Source organism: Diabrotica undecimpunctata, chromosome 9 (genome assembly GCF_040954645.1).
Source record: "Diabrotica undecimpunctata isolate CICGRU chromosome 9, icDiaUnde3, whole genome shotgun sequence".
Taxonomy (NCBI): Eukaryota; Metazoa; Arthropoda; class Insecta; order Coleoptera; family Chrysomelidae; genus Diabrotica; species Diabrotica undecimpunctata.
In genome coordinates this window covers 36,053,595-36,069,823 of record NC_092811.1, presented here as the reverse complement: position 1 = coordinate 36,069,823, position 16,229 = coordinate 36,053,595, and the positions used below count along the sequence as shown (strand labels likewise).

The window sequence follows — 16,229 nt, the reverse complement described above, 5'->3', positions numbered from 1 at the left end:
AGAAGTCCTTTATGCCAAACCTTATCAAAAGCTTGACGTACATCTAGTGATACCATTGGGCAATATTCCTTTTCTTCTAATGCGGAATTGATTTTATGGGTTATTCGGTGGCATTGCTGGATAGTTGAGTGTTCTCGTCGAAATCCAAACTGATAATTTGGTATCCAATCTGCGCCTGTAAAGTCTGGATCTATTCTTTTTATTAAAAGTTTTTCTAGTAATTTGGAGATTGTTGATAACAGACTGATAGGTCGATAGGATGAGACTTCACTTGGATCCTTTCCTGGTTTTGGGAATAATAGTATTTCTGCAATTTTTAGATTTTTAGGCCAATAATTACATCTTAATATTGCGTTAAATATATATGTAAGGATTACTATACCCTTTTTTGGTAATTCTTTTAGCATTTTTGGTGTTATTAGGTCAATTCCTGGTGACTTTTTGATATTTAGTCTTAAGATTTCTTCTTTAAGTTCTTTGGGTGTTGTTAATTTTATTGGATTTACTGATGGTTGTTCTGAGTTTAAATAATTAATAATTTCTTGATCTTCTTCATTGTTGTGTGGTTGGAATACTGTTGCTAAATGTTCAGCAAATAATTCTGATTTTTCTTTATCGCTTCTTGCCCATTGGTTCTGTGTGTTTGTGGTTTTTCTTACTGGTGGGGATATTGCTTGAGGTTTTAAGGATGATTTGATTGGTTTCCATATTGAATGGTCGTATCTATTAAGTTGTGTTACATATTTTTTGACTGACTCTTCTCTTGCAATTTTTAGTTGTGTTTTTAATTTATTGGTTAAGCGATTGTAAAACGTTTTATCCGCTGGGTTCCGACTTTGTTGCCATTTGGCTCTTGCTCTTCTTTTTTCAGCAATGAGCTTTTTAATTTTTAATGGAATATTTATTCTTTTCTCGATTTTATTTTTATCTGCATCGTTTGGTGTCGCTTCTTTTGCAGCGTTTTGCAATAAGGTTATAAGGTTGTTTGTAGCTGCTTCTATTTCTGAAGGGCTTTTTAGTCTTACATTTAGTTTAATGTTTTCATCCAGTATTTTTCGGTAAAGGTTCCAATCTGTTCTAGGTCCATGCAGTTTTGGAGTAGGTTGTTTGTTAATAACGCATGTGCTAATTGTTGCAATAATTGGTGAATGATCTGAAGATAGATCATAACTTGGAACTATGTCCATAAAGGTGTTAGATATTCCTTTTATGATGCAAAAATCTAAGAGGTCTGGTCTTTTTTTGGGGTCCGTTGGCCAGTACGTTGGTGTTCCTGTTGATAAATATGAGTATTTATTTTCTTGCATTAAGCTATAGAGCTCTCTCCCCTTTGTTGTTATTAATCTTGATCCCCAGTAAGTGTGTTTACTATTAAAGTCACCAGCTGCGATAAATTTTGGACCTAGAGTATTGAAGAAGGATCCGAAATCGTTTTTTTTTAATATTGTGCTTTGGAGGGCAATATACTGCTGCTATTGTTATTTCGTATGGTAATGAGCACACTTTAATTACTGTAGCTTGGATACAGTCTGTTATATAACTTTCCATCATGAAATGTTTAATTGATTGTTTGATCAAGATTGCTGTACCTCCATGGGCTGTCTTGTCTGGGTGGTTAGTATGGTACGTTAGATAATGAGGTATTTTAAAATACGATTTTTCTGTAAAATGTGTCTCACTTATTAATAATATATCTATAAAATTTTGTTGTAGAAATATTATCACCTCGTCCTTATGATTTAGCAGGCCATTGGCGTTCCATTCAGCTATTCGTAAAAAGAATTTTATTTGCATATGAGTTTACTTAGCATGTTTATTACCATGCTGTTTTGTTGCAAGATTTGATTAAACATGGCTTTGAATTCTTCTAAAAACTTCATAAGAATAGTGTTTGAATCTTGGTTATCTGAAGGAGCAGCAGGAGGTTGTCTATTACTCGCTGCATTAGCATAGCTTACATTTGGTCTTACTGTATTGGGTATAAAGTTTCTGTTACGTGCTTGCGACATATTTTGGTGATGATTATATGTAGTTTCTAGCAACTGTAAATGTTACTAATTTATTGTGAATAGTTTAAAAAGTATGTAAGTTAAAAGCAATAAAGTAATAAAACAGAATCACAACTACATATTAAATAATTATTAAGGTAGAATTTAAAATACAGTTGGTTTTGGTTAAACATTAATTCAGTCTTGTCATCGAATAACCGCTTCGCGAGTACATTTGGGTGCACTTCTATCCGTTCAACATATTTGATACTGTAACTTGTTACAACTTCTTTTACCGTAGGCACGTCCAGATCTTTTTCTATAGAGGAGGATGTAACATACCATGAAGCATTTACCATAGACCTTACTACTTTATTCTGGAAGCGTTGGAGGATTGCAAGATTAAAATTGCTAGCTTTGCCCCATAACTGCATACCATATGTGGGCTTGAGAATCGCCTTGAATATAAGCAGTTTATTATCCAATGTTAATTTACAGTTTCGACCAATCAACCAATCATAGATATGTCTAAATTTAATGCTCAGTTGTTATCTTTTGGTAAAGATGGGCTTCTGCCACGTTAGTCGTTTGCTATGGATACCTAAGTATTTTGTGTCATTCGCCTTACTTAATTGCTTGCCATTGCGTGTGACCGGAGGGCATTCACCTCGTTTCATTGTGATGGTTACAAGTGTTGACTTGGTCTTATTTACACTAATTCGCCATTTTTTTACTCAAGTTTCTATTTATTTTGGTGGACGGTGTCGTCTGCAAAAGTAGCAACTTCGATGTTACTGCTTAATGGGAGGTCTGCTGTAAACATCAGAAATAAAATAGGTTCTAGTACACTTTCTTGTGGAACACGTGCTTTGATAGGATGGAGCTGAGTGTATTCATCGTGCTGTTTTACCAAGAAGTATATATCTGACAGGTAGGATTTTATGAGTGGAAAGAAAGGATATGGCAATTGTTTTTTTATCTTAGCCTTCATGCCAAACCTTATCGAAGGCTTGACTGACGTCTAGGAAGGTTACTGAGAGTATTTTTCCAGCACGTAGGAGATTTTTTTACTATTCTGTGTACCTGCTCGATTGTCCCATACTTTTAGCCTAAAGCCGAATTGGTGGCCCGCCATAAGTTTAGTTTCTTCTGAGATTGGAATCAATCTTATCAATAGAAACTTTTCAAATGCCTTTGATAGAATCGGCAACAAACTGAAAGGTCTATAGGATTTTAGGCCTTCTGGTTTTTTTCCATGTTTTGGTGTCAGGATAATCTGTGAAATTTTCCATTGACTCGGAAAGTAGCCTGTTCTGATGAATGACATAATAATGCTCTATTAACCTAATAGAAAAAGAAAATATGACAATGAAGTAAAAATTCTGTATAATAATTGGTTTACATTAAAAAGTTTAAAATCCAATGAAACCACATACATAATGGGCGATTTTAATGCTAAAATTGGTAAAGTGTGTAGATCAGATCTTCTAGTGGAGTATGATATAGTAGACATCAATGAACGAGGGGATAGACTCATTGATTTTCATTAAGAACGCAATCTCTTTATAATTGGAGAGCACGTGGAGATAATCCAACACGTATAATAATTCAGATATATTACATTATAATCAACAAAAGATTTAGGAACTCTATCAGTAGAGTTAAGACATACCCTGGAGCAGATATTGAATCTGATCACAATCCTTTAGTCGCGGATGTAAGAGTAGAGTAAAATCATTAGCAAAAGAATTTTACTTTTTCAGATGTCAACAAAAAAATAAGAACAACCGAAAATGTTGAGAAAACATGGAAATTATTTCATGAACATATGACCAAGATACTGGAACATAGTGTAACTAATAGATTCAAGTAGCAACAACGGATGACGGAAGAAATAGTAGACCTTATGGAACCAAGAAGACAATATAAGGACAAGGCAGACGAATATATATATATTATAATAACGGATTTATTATGGCTGTCGCCGCTTCTCCGCCCCCAATTTCCATCTTTTTCTATCATATGCAGTTGCCTCTTCCCGCCGCTTCCCGTCTCTTGCCGCCATTGCTTCATCAATATCGTTGCGCCAACTTATCCGTGGTCGTCCTCTCTTTCTTCTTTCAGGAAAGATCCATTCCAATACTTTGCTAGGCCATCTGTACTTTGGCATTCTTTTAACATGTCCGAACCAGATTAATTGTTTTCTTTCTATGTCGTCATTGATATTTCGCTCCATTTTCATTTCGTTTCTTATTTATTCGTTGCTAACTCTCTCCAGTTTCGATCTACCGCAGCTTCGTCTCAGATAATCCATTTCTGTCGTCATAAGTTTGTTTCTATTAGCTTTGGTGACGTCCTATACTTCCGAACCGTAAAGTGTAATACTTTGGACCATACTACCGTAAATGTGTTTTTTGGTTTCTCGTCGTCGAATTGTTTTTTGTCAGAGAAGAGAGTTTAAGGCACGGGTCGCTGCTCTGCCCTTGTTTATTCTTTCCCTGATCTCATCTGCGCTATTTCCCTTCTTGTTGAAAATGACCCCCAAATATTTGCAGGATTGCACGCCTTTGATTTTGTCGTCTTCCAAGACTAGGTCACATATTTTATATGTTCCCACTGAGAGATATTCACATTTTGTCATATTCATGTTTAGACCTGCCACCTCATATTCCTCTTGCAGTTATATCTTCTTAGTATATAGCTTGTTTTCTTCCACCGTTATTCCCATGTTTCTATATTTTTTTACCCATTTCACTAAGGATCTGTCCAAATAGATTTTAAATAAGGTGGGTGACAGACAGCAGCCTTGTCTTAGTCCCTTTGTTGTTTGAAAAGGAGAGACGATTTCTTGTCCCATTTTAATTCTTGCAAAGTTTTGTTCGTAATATTTTTGAGTGGCGTTAATAAGAATTGGGTTTATTTTCAAGTTAGAAATTTCTATCCATAGTTGGGAGATCGGTACACTGTGATATGCTTTTTCCAAATCTATTAAAGCTATATGAGTTTCTCTATTTCTCTGCACTCGTTTTTCCATTGCAATTTTTAATGTGAAAATATTATACATAGTGGAGTGGCATTCATCAATCAGCCAATCCCGTCCACTGCTGGACATAGGCCTCCCTCAGTTCTTTCCAGTGTTCTCTACACTGGGCCGCTTGTAGCCAGTTTCCCGCTACTCTTTTTATGTCGTCGGTCCATCTAGTCGGTGGTCGTCCTCGGCTTCTTTTATAATTTCTGGGCCTCCATTCCATAATTAGTCTTGTCCATCGTCCATCTTGTGTTCTGGCTAAGTGTCCTGCCCAGTTCCACTTAAGTCTCGTGGTTCTTTCGATGACGTCTTGAACTCCTGATCTTTGCCTGATTTGTCGGTTTGTTATGTGGTCTCGGAGGCTCACATTCAGCATTGCACGTTCCATGGCTCGTTGTGTAACTCTTAGTTTATTCGCAGATTTCTGCGTGAGTGTTAAAGTCTCTGCTCCATAAGTTTGTACAGGCAAAACACATTGGTTATAAACTTTTCGCTTGAGACACATGGGAATTGAACTTTTTAGAATATGGCTTAGTTTGCCAAATGCTGCCCATGTCAGGCCTATTCGCCTCTGTATTTCATTTGTTTGATTGTCTCTGTTTATTTTGATCTCGTGTCCCAGATATTTGTAAGTGTCTGTTTGTTGTATGGTATTATTGTCGATAGTTATATTTCCACTCATTACGAGATTTGTCATAAGTTTAGTTTTCTTAAAGTTTATCTTTAATCCTGCTCTTTCAGACACACTTTTAAGCGAATGTAGCATAGAAACCGTATCCTGTAAGTTATCTGCGATTAATACGACATCATCTGCAAACCTCAGATGATTTAATCTTTCTCCATCTATATTGATGCCCATATCTTGCCATTGGGTGTTCTTAAATATTGACTCTAGAGCTGCCGTGAACAATTTTGGTGAAATATTGTCTCCTTGTCTTACTCCTCGACCTAAGCTGAATTTTTCTGTGTCTTCGTGTAGTCGTATACTTGATGTAGCGTTCTCGTAGATGTTTTTGATTAGTGACGTGTACCTGTAATCTATTCGGCTTTGATTTAGGGCTTCCAGTACGGTTTCAAACTCTACAGTATCAAAAGCCTTCTCGTAATCGACAAATGCAAGAACCAGTGGTATGTTGTACTCGATGCATTTTTCAATTAAGATCTTTATGGTGTGCAAATGGTCATTTGTGCCATATCCTCTCCTAAAGCCTGCCTGTTCTTTGGGCTGATAGAAATCTAGTTTAGGTGTTAGTCTCTTTGTTAAGATTTTCATAAAGAGTTTATACATATGTGTCAAGAGGCTGATGGGTCTATAATTTTCTAATTTAGTAATATCACCTTTTTTGTGTAACAAGATTATCACTGCATTGTTCCAGTCTTTAGGAATCGTACCCGCATGTAAGCATTTATTAAACAGTTCGCTTACTGATTTTAATAGAATTTCTCCTCCTGCTTTTATTGCCTCAATAACGAGTCCATCGTCACCAGGCGATCGATGGTTCTTCATTTCCTTTAAAGCTGATCTTACTTCTGACACAGTAATGGGTAAAAGTATTTCCGATCCCTGATTTATGAGAGTCTTTACTCGTGTCGGTAAATTTTCTTGTGATCTTTGGCTGGTATAGAGGTCTTTATAAAACTCTCTAGTTATTTTCAGAATGTTTTGTTTATCTGTTGTTGCCTTTCCGTCTTTATCTTCTAGCTTGTATATTTCTTTTTTACTTTGTGTGAGTTCTCTTTTCATTATCTTTAAACCTTTGTTCTTTTCTACTGTTTGAGTAATTACATTAGTATTATATCTTCTTATATCTCTTCTAATATCCGCTGAAATTCTTTTATTTAGTTTTCTATATTCTTCTTTGTTTCCCTTTTCTTTCTCGCTTAGGTTTCGTCGTATTTCCATGAGAGCTTTTGTGTCTTTGCTAATCTTTTCACTTTTGGTGTAATTTTTCTTGCAGAATTTGAGTTGTGTGTTTCTAACCGAGTCTGTAATTAATTTATTATGATCGTCGATACTTAGAGGTTTGGGATTATTACTCTGTAAAGTTTCTGCTATATTTTTTATGTACGCTTCTGGCTGATTTGGTGAATTCCAAACTATGCGTTTGCCACTGTTTATCATCTTTGCTCTTTCTTTTTGTAGGTTTATCGTTATTCTAGCTCTTACTGGTCTGTGGTCGCTTCCTACTGATAGTTTATTAAGTACAGTGACATCTTGAATAATTTGCTTTTTGTCTGTTATTATATAATCATATTCGCTCTTAGTTCTTCCATCTGGACTAACCCACGTCCATTTTCTACTCTGTTTCTTCTTAAAAAAGGTGTTCATTGCATACAGTTTGTGTTGCAGTAGAAAGTTGGTAAGTATTTCGCCTCTTTCGTTTCTTACTCCGATTCCAAAATCTCCGATTGCTACTTCTTGTTCGTCCTTTTTCCTTCCGAGTTTCCCGTTAAAATCTCCCATTATCAGATTGTAATGGGCCGGTTCCTGCTTTTTTGCTCTTTCGATTTCCTCATAGAAGGCTTCAACAATCTCATCTTCGTAATCGCTGGTGGGGGCGTATACCTGGATTATTTTCAGATTGTATCTCTTATTTAGTCTTAGATTTATATACATAACTCTTGGGGAAATGCAGCCAATGCTCTGTATCATTTTCTGTAATTTTTTGTGTACTAATAAACCTACTCCTCCAGTGGTCGATTCTGTTTCCCCATTATAGTGGAATATGTTGCCTGATTTTAGTTTGACCTGATCTTCACCTCTTCTTTTGACTTCGCTAATTCCTATAATATCCCATTTCACATGTCTGAGTTCTTCCTCCAGTTCCGTCATTTTTTCATCTTTGGATAAGGTTCTTACATTATACGTAATTATGTGCAGCGTTCGTCGTTCTTGGTAGCCTCTTACATCCCGGAGATTCTTTGCACCCTCTGCCCGCTGTCCGTGAATCCTACCGCTACCTTGGTTGGGAACTAGCGAGCTGCCGGGGACTGAGGGCCCTTTTCTTGAATGTCTATTCATGCTGAGGGGTTTTGGCATTTAAACACCACGCTTGCCAGGCGGGTTGGTGAGTTGGTTTGGGAAATTGGTAGGATAGTAGGTATTGGGTAGGAATGGGTTTAGGACATGATTTCTCTCCATAGGAGTTGAGAGACAATCAAGGCTCGCGTAGGGCAGGGTCGCATCCCTGAAGTAAGTCTATCCTCCACTGGGATTGTGGAGGAGTACTTACCCGCTACCGCAGTGGAGTGGCATTAGTGGCCCTAAATCCCGCTTGTTCTTCTAGTTGTTTGTCTTTAATATCATTTTCTATCAGGTTTCGTAGTACTTTTGAGTATAGTCGGCCTATAGTAGCAAGGCAGACGAATACAGAAGAAAATAAAGAGAAATAAAAAAAGTACGAGCGGCTAAAGAAAAGTGGATGGCGGTTCGATGTTCAGAAATGGAAGAATTAGAAAAGAATCGTGACATGTTCAGTATGCACAAGAAAGTTCGTGAACTGGCTAGCCTGTAAAATAAGAAAAACACTAGTACTTTAGTAGCTAATTCAGGAAAAGTTATTATTGATGAAGGAGTAATATTTGAAACATGAACTAACCATATAACTGAATTGTTTCAAGATGATAAGCTGAATATACAGAGCAATGTAAATCCAGAAGGAGCTAAAATTTTAAAATCTGACGTTCTTCATGCAATATAATCAGCCAAAATCAAGAAAGCAACTGGCCAGACAACTTCCCAGCTGAACCCTTAACAAAGATACAAGAGGACCACATCAATGCTCTAGTTAAACTTTTTAATGACGTGTATACTTCTGGTGAAATACCCGAGGAATGGCTAAGTCTGTTTTTATAGAGATTCCAACGAAGAAGCGAAAAAGAAATTTGTTTGGTGGCTCCGCCTAATAATATTGCTATGTTGTTTTAAATATGTTCCTTATTTCCTACCGTTGAAAGGGCATACTCACCTTAAACTCTTTCTCATACAATATACCTTATATTCTCAAAATACAATTATGTTTTTTTAATTGTTTAATTGGAATGGCTAATATGGTTGACATCATGGAATCATGAACATGTGGACATCATCATCAAAAAAATACTCTTATTAAACCTATGAAGCAGCGAAAACTCGTTTAGTTATAGTTTGTTTCACGAAAAATGGTTGAGTGCTTAATGGTTACCTGAGTTGATCCTATCGTGTATACAAGAGTCTCTCAATAAACTACCGAAGTACACAGGGTCGCACTTCAGAAGGTTTGTTATTTAATATATTTCATTGGTAGCTGTCGAATACGCGATTATAAAAATTTATTAAATTATTTCATATGGTATTTTCAGGTTGTTCAAGTGAATATACTTGATAATTGAACAATTTTTAACATGAAGAAAGTAGTTTTTTTGTTCTACATGAATAATTGTAGTATATGGATCTAAATTCAGAAAGGTACTTTCCTTCACACTTTTTACAGGCTTAGGACTGTCAGCAAAAAACTGGCGTGTTTAAAAGTTTTTGCTCTTCCTAATCGGATATCGTTAAAAATGTAAAGTAATAATAGTTCTATTTACAGTATATACATACAAATAAATACATAATGTACAAAAAATAAATGAATTGAAAAAAAATATAGGAAAATATATACAAGATAATATGTACAAACAACAGACTGAGACAAACAAGAAACTGTATAAGACAACTAAACTCAGTGTTGTGGGATAAGAACATTACGATAAAGACAAAAAAGAGAATATATAACACCCTGACAAGAAGTATCCTGACATATGGGTCCGAAAACTGGACAATAAACAAGAGAAATAGAGGTAGAATAAGAGCAGTAGAAATGGAGTTCCTGAGGAGAAGCTGTAGACTACAAAAAGAGACAGAATTGAAAACGCAGAGATTAAGCGGAGAATGGGAGTGCAATCAGACATAATCGACTATATAGAGGAGAAGAGACTATCCTGGTACGGCCACGTCAGAAGAGCGGACAGAGGACGCTGGATAAACAAAATCACAGAATGGAGCCCGATTGGAAGAAGAAAGAGAGGAAGACCCCGAAGGTCATTCAGAGATGAAATCGACGAGGCTATGGAGAAAAGAACCCTGCGAGATGGAGACTGGAATGACAGGGAAAATTGGAGAAAACGGCTGAGTGAAGGAAGACAGTGAAAACTGTGGAAATCCTTAGTAGTAGTAGATAATATGTACAAAAAAAAATACCCAAAATAACCAAAATATATTTATGAATTCCTAAATACCTAATTCTGTTTTGCTGTCGCTATCCTCTTCAAGATTAATAACAATTGGTTTAATTATGTGATTCAAAGTAACATGAATTTTCTACGTTCATTACATGGCGTACTGAATTTTTCCAACTTTCTGGGGAGATATCATCAACACATTTCCTTATTAATTTGACTACACTACCACTTAAAGTCGGAGAAACATTTTGTGATCTAACATTTGATTTTAGTTGGTGCCACATATACTCTATGGGATTAAATAAACAATAATAGGACGGAAGCCGTAACACTGTATGTCCCATGTCCTCGGCCAATGCGTCACAAACATACTTTTTTAATAGAAAATGATTTTAACACTTCTAACAGTTCATTTTTTAAATAACTTTTTTCAAAATATATATCGCTTTCTAACAGATAGTTTTGAATTTCAATTTTCGTGTTATTTGCACTTGGAGACTTATGTAATTGACGACTGTGGTAACTTGCATTGTCCATTACTATCACACCATTTTGAGAAAGGTTAGGAATAAGACAATTCTTAAACCATTGCTCAAAAAGCTCTGCCGTTGTATCCTCATGGTAGTCCACGCAGGAGTCTTTAATGTTCTTTGCAGAAAGCCATAAGGCATTTGGGACCCAACCATTTTCTGATCCTGCATGTAAAATTGTTATTCTTTTCCCTTTGTTTGATGGAGCTTTTGTTTGACACCTGTTGGAAGAATCGGACCATCCTTTGGATGGTGTTTCATGAGTGTCAAACCATGTCTCGTCCAGATAAATTATTGGTCGATCTTCTGTACGGTACTTTCTTATGGAAGTTATATATTCAGTACGCCACTTTTGTAAACGATGGGACTCCATAAGCACTTGCCTTTTGTCAATTGTACGATATCTGAAACCCATTTTAGACAAAATCCTCCAAAGACTAATGCGGCTACAGTTTATTTGTGTATCATCATTAGTAAGCCGTTGTTTTAAAGCATCTAATGTAGGTAATTCTTTTCACTGTGGTTAGAGGTATTTTCGATAAATCAGATATTTCACTGGCAGCAGTATTAGCAGTAAGTCCTCTTGTAAGTAAAGAACTAGGTATATATTGTTTTTACGATTTCTCTAGCGTCAGCAGATAAATGCTTTTTCTTTGCTGGAACACTGGAAGAAGCACCATCAATGTTTTTCCACGGACGCCACATAATGATGTTTTATAGGTATAAATAGGTATAACACTAATAACACTTGTAACACTTTCAACTAAATGAAACAAAATGTATATTTAAAAATTTCTCATCGGTTTTATATATTTTACAAATTATACAGAATAGAGGGAACCTGTATAATTATTCCAAGAAATACTTAACGATCAACAAATTTATTGTGGTCATTAAAAGATCAACCTTTGATAGTGAAACTCACTGTTAAAATGTTTACAACTTTTTGAAATAAAATGTATTCTAATCGTTTTTATAATTTTATACGATTTTATTATACAAACAAGATAACGACACTCCACAGTAGCTTCAATTTTACCTGAATACTTACCTGCTCAACTAATGTTGACTAAGCTGGGGTACTTGCGGTCGGGTTTTATTGCAATCATTAACCATTTTTCGTGAAATAAACTATATATTCAGTTCTATTTACAATAATATTTTGACTTCAATTAATATATTTTTTGTCTTTTCAGATGTTTATTTTGTACCTACAATAGCGTACTTATTGTTTAGTATCGGTGACTACTCCGGAAGGATTGTTGCAGGTAGATTACTTAAGGTAAGACAACGTAATAATTATACATAATCTTGAATATGTTGCCTGTGTGAGTCCATTTCAAAATAGGTAAAAGAAATAAGAATAGGACTTACAATTAATGTATTCAATTGTGCAAAGTGTGCAATTTATTAAATATAAATTCAAATTGATTAATTAAAAATTAAGTGAAAAAATAATTGAGTGAAAATTGAAATTCAATAATATTACTTACATACCGATACAAGGATTATTATTAAATATTTGAGAAAACAGTTTAAAAATCAGTAATGGTAAACTGGTCACTGATGATCATCGGTTTTACTGCAACTATTATTATTAATAGATGGTACATATCAGCAAAAGTGATAATAACAATCTGAATAAAAGATCTGAGATCCAGAATCTTGTCAAAATTTACAATTTTATATTGACTTTTGACTGAGCTATTTTGCATCTCAGAGATTTCTTTTCTCTTTTTTTAAAATTTCTTTATTAATTGAATATTTTTGATCAAACTTCAGTAATTAATTCAGTTTTATTTTTTCTAAACCTATTTACTAAATACTATTTTCTTTCTATTGCTTATGTTATAAATAATATTTTTAATTTCCCGCTCAATTTCAAGTTGGTAATACAGTTGGTAGTACTCAAAATTCATAAACAGTATTTTGTGAGACATTAGTTTTAAAGTTGTTTTTTGTATTTTCTTCAAATTATTTAAACAATAATTGTCCTCCCACTTTCTCTTTCTGCTCGTGAAATGTGACTGAAATCAAGCTTGCAACGACGACTATATCGACAACGACAACGATTATATCAAAATTGCACTGAATAATATTTTTTTTTTTATTTTTAGCCAAGAAACATTACTGTGATTATAATTTTAACGATTTCGAGGATTATCTTCATTCCATTGATTTTATTATGCAATGCTCAGCCTCGCCATATTTTGGCAGTTGTTTTTAATAAGGACTACCAGTATATACTGATTTTATTCATATTCGCATTTACCAATGGATTCATGACAAATATTATACAAATTTTAATTCCCAAGTAAGTTGCACATTTATTTATTAGGGCTTGTTTAAAATCAGAGAGATCAATTACAAAGGTTTTGGATTTACATCCAAAAAGTTTGTAAAAAAGCATTAAATTTTTCTTTCTATTAGTACCTTAGCATCTGTTTTACTTAAAAATGGCAAACCAACCATAAAAAGTTAATAGTGGTGATTTAGAGGTTATTCAAAATTATGGTTTACAATATATCACGTGGATATATAATCACTGATAAGTAACCTCATTTGCGATTAAGGCGCTGAGATCTCAAAAAAATTAGTTTTAGAAACTATAACCTTTTTTAGACAATCATGATCAATATATTTTTGAGAGCTCCATAAACTTGACGTGTTTGGAAAATAAGGCGAACAGAAAGGAAATGTGCATAAATCCAATTTTGGATTGGTTTGCCTATGTTCGGGATATGTTGGACACTTTTAGAAATGAAAAATAACAAATCTCCTTGCGATGACGGAGTAGTGATCGAAGCGATCAAAGTAGGTGGAAATAAAATTATCCAGGCTTTGGCCAAGCTTTTCACCGAATGCATATACTAAGGAAAAACTCTTTAATGGAATAATGCAGTCATTACTTTATTACACAAGCAAGGAGACAACAGATTTAAAAAACTACCGTCCTATCAGTTTGCTTTCACACATATAACTTTTCACAAAAATTATCAAAAAAAGAATGGACGCTAAATTAGACTTATGTCAGCCTAGAAACATAGTATGAATCTTCGCGCTAGTCTACAGTACCGCCTATTGTACCACTTTTTTTGGTTTTTATTATTTTAATACATGATTTATGTGTTAATACATGTGTTTTTTTTAGGGTTGTAGACCAACACGAAAAAGAGATAGCTTCGTCTATAGTTATCGTTTTTATAGGTCTAGGAGCAGCTATAGGATCAACGATTAGTATATTTTTAATTAGATTATTATAAATATAATAAATTTTTAATTTTATGTTGCTATTCACTGTCGATATGTATCAGGGAACAAACAAATAGATATTATATACTGTTATTTTCTATACAAGTGTATTATTAAAAAAATAGTTATAGTATGTTGGTGTACCATCAAAATAACTTATGATACCTGTTTCTACCTTGCAATAAGGCTTATTGCAGCGATGCTCTACATCTCTGACACTGTTCAAGATATTCCTCGAACAAATATTAAAACCATGGAAAAGGAAATGTGAAGGGATGGGAATACTAATCCGGGACAACTTCTTGTACACATTAAGCTTTGCAGATTACCGAATATTTAACAACAGAGCAAGAACCAGTGAGAAACTTGGAAATGGACGATAATAGGGAAATTAACGGCACTGACAAATTCAAATATTTAGGATTCATACTCTCAAAAAATGGAACCACCGAGCAAGAGATAACCAGCAGATTAGCACAGACAAGAACAAGTATGAAACAAATGAACGGGGTACTGTGGGATAGACAGATTACCAGAAATACAAAGAAGAGAACTTATAACACCTTGGTACGCAGTATAATGACCTATGGAGCAGAGAATTGGGTAATAAATAAACGAAACAGGTCCAAAATCACTGCAACTGAAATGGAGTTCATGAGAAGAAGCTGCAGAGTGACAAAAATGGATCGCATCAGAAATGAGGAGATGAAACGAAGAATGGCACTAGAATAAGACATACTCAGCTACATCGAAGAAAAACGTTTAATTTGGTATGGACATGTGAGAAGAACAGATTATACAAGGTGGATAGCAAAGATTTCGGATTGGAGCCCAATAGGAAGGAGGAAAAGAGGTAGACCCCGAAGATCATGGAGGGATGAAGTGGACGAGGCCATGGAAAGACGATCCCTTAGAGATGGAGAATGGCAGAACAGAAAGGATTGGAGACGTTGGCTGAAAGAAGGAAGGCGGCGACAGCTGTAAAAATCCTTATATAGATAGATAGACCTATTTCTACTTAAGGCATATGACATTTTGAAGTGACGTTATCATGTGACTTGCTATAGACTTCAAAAGATTAGGGATACATCAGGAGAGACGAAAGCAACCTTATGGTTTACAAAAAGTAGAGTTATATTGATATTGGAAACTAGTTTGTTAGAATACTCGGACGAGCCACCGTGATAATAGAAAAACATTTTTTTAGTTCATATTTGAAAAAAAAAACTAATACGTTTTTTTTGTTTTACATACATTCTAATATACAGGGTGAGTTTTTACTGCGACATCGGTCGATAATTCCATTATGGTATAGAATATCCAAAAAACTTATTTAGAAAAAATGTAGGCAATGATATTCTCCATACTTGGAAATTATGTGAAATTCTACAGAGTGATTAGTAACTACGTTGTATAGCAAACATACAATTGTTTAAATGGGACACTCTATATATTTTTTCAAATTTGTATTCTTCTCATAATTTTTGTTCTTACAGCATTGGGTTTTGCATTACTATACAAAGTATTTAACAAGTTATGACCATTTTTTTAAATCCCTATGAAATCAACACCATGTATATAAAGAAGTAATACATAAACAATTATTTATTTTATATACATAATAAGGTAAACTATATATTGTAGTTATTAAATTAAGTTTAATTGAAATCATTGACAAAAATTTGTATACAGGGTGAACTACAAAACAAAATTACAATTTTCTCAATTTTTTTTAAATGGATCACCCCATATCTTATTTTTTAGAAATATTGTATTTATAATACTCTTTAATTTATGTATAATATAATTCCCTATCCCTGGTTCCGTGGTCAAATTCCATCGGACTGGTTGAAATCTACATTTGTGCCTCTTCCCAAGAAATCGAATTCTAAGACGTGTAGTGAATATCGCCTTATAAGTTTAATGAGTCACACCCTTAAAGTATTCTTGCTTATTATCCATTCCAGAATAAGAGCAAAATTAGAACACAGCATAAGTAAAACACAGTTTGGTTTTAGATGCGGTTTTGGAACTCGAGAGCCGCTCTTTGCAATGCAAGTCTTGATTCAAAAATGTCTGGATCAACAGAAAGATGTTTACTCCTGTTTTATCGACTATGAGAAAGCATTCGATACTATCAAACATGACAAACTCGTAGAACTATTACATCTTACAGGACTTGACACTAAGGACATCCAGATTATAAAAAATCTATATTAGAATCAAACA

The 16,229-nt window shown here is 34.5% G+C and overlaps 1 protein-coding gene across 1 annotated transcript in view; it reads left to right on the top strand.

Moving 5' to 3' along the window:
• Nucleotides 1-14,105, top strand: part of LOC140449837 (equilibrative nucleoside transporter 3-like) — a 62,347-nt gene extending 48,242 nt beyond the window's left edge. The window contains exons 6-8 of the mRNA XM_072543201.1: nucleotides 11,945-12,030; nucleotides 12,866-13,062; nucleotides 13,900-14,105. Of these exons, the coding sequence (XP_072399302.1) occupies nucleotides 11,945-12,030; nucleotides 12,866-13,062; nucleotides 13,900-14,011 (395 nt within the window). The 3' untranslated portion in view covers nucleotides 14,012-14,105. The remainder of the gene's footprint in view (nucleotides 1-11,944; nucleotides 12,031-12,865; nucleotides 13,063-13,899) is intronic.
• The last annotated feature ends 2,124 nt before the right edge of the window (nucleotides 14,106-16,229 follow it).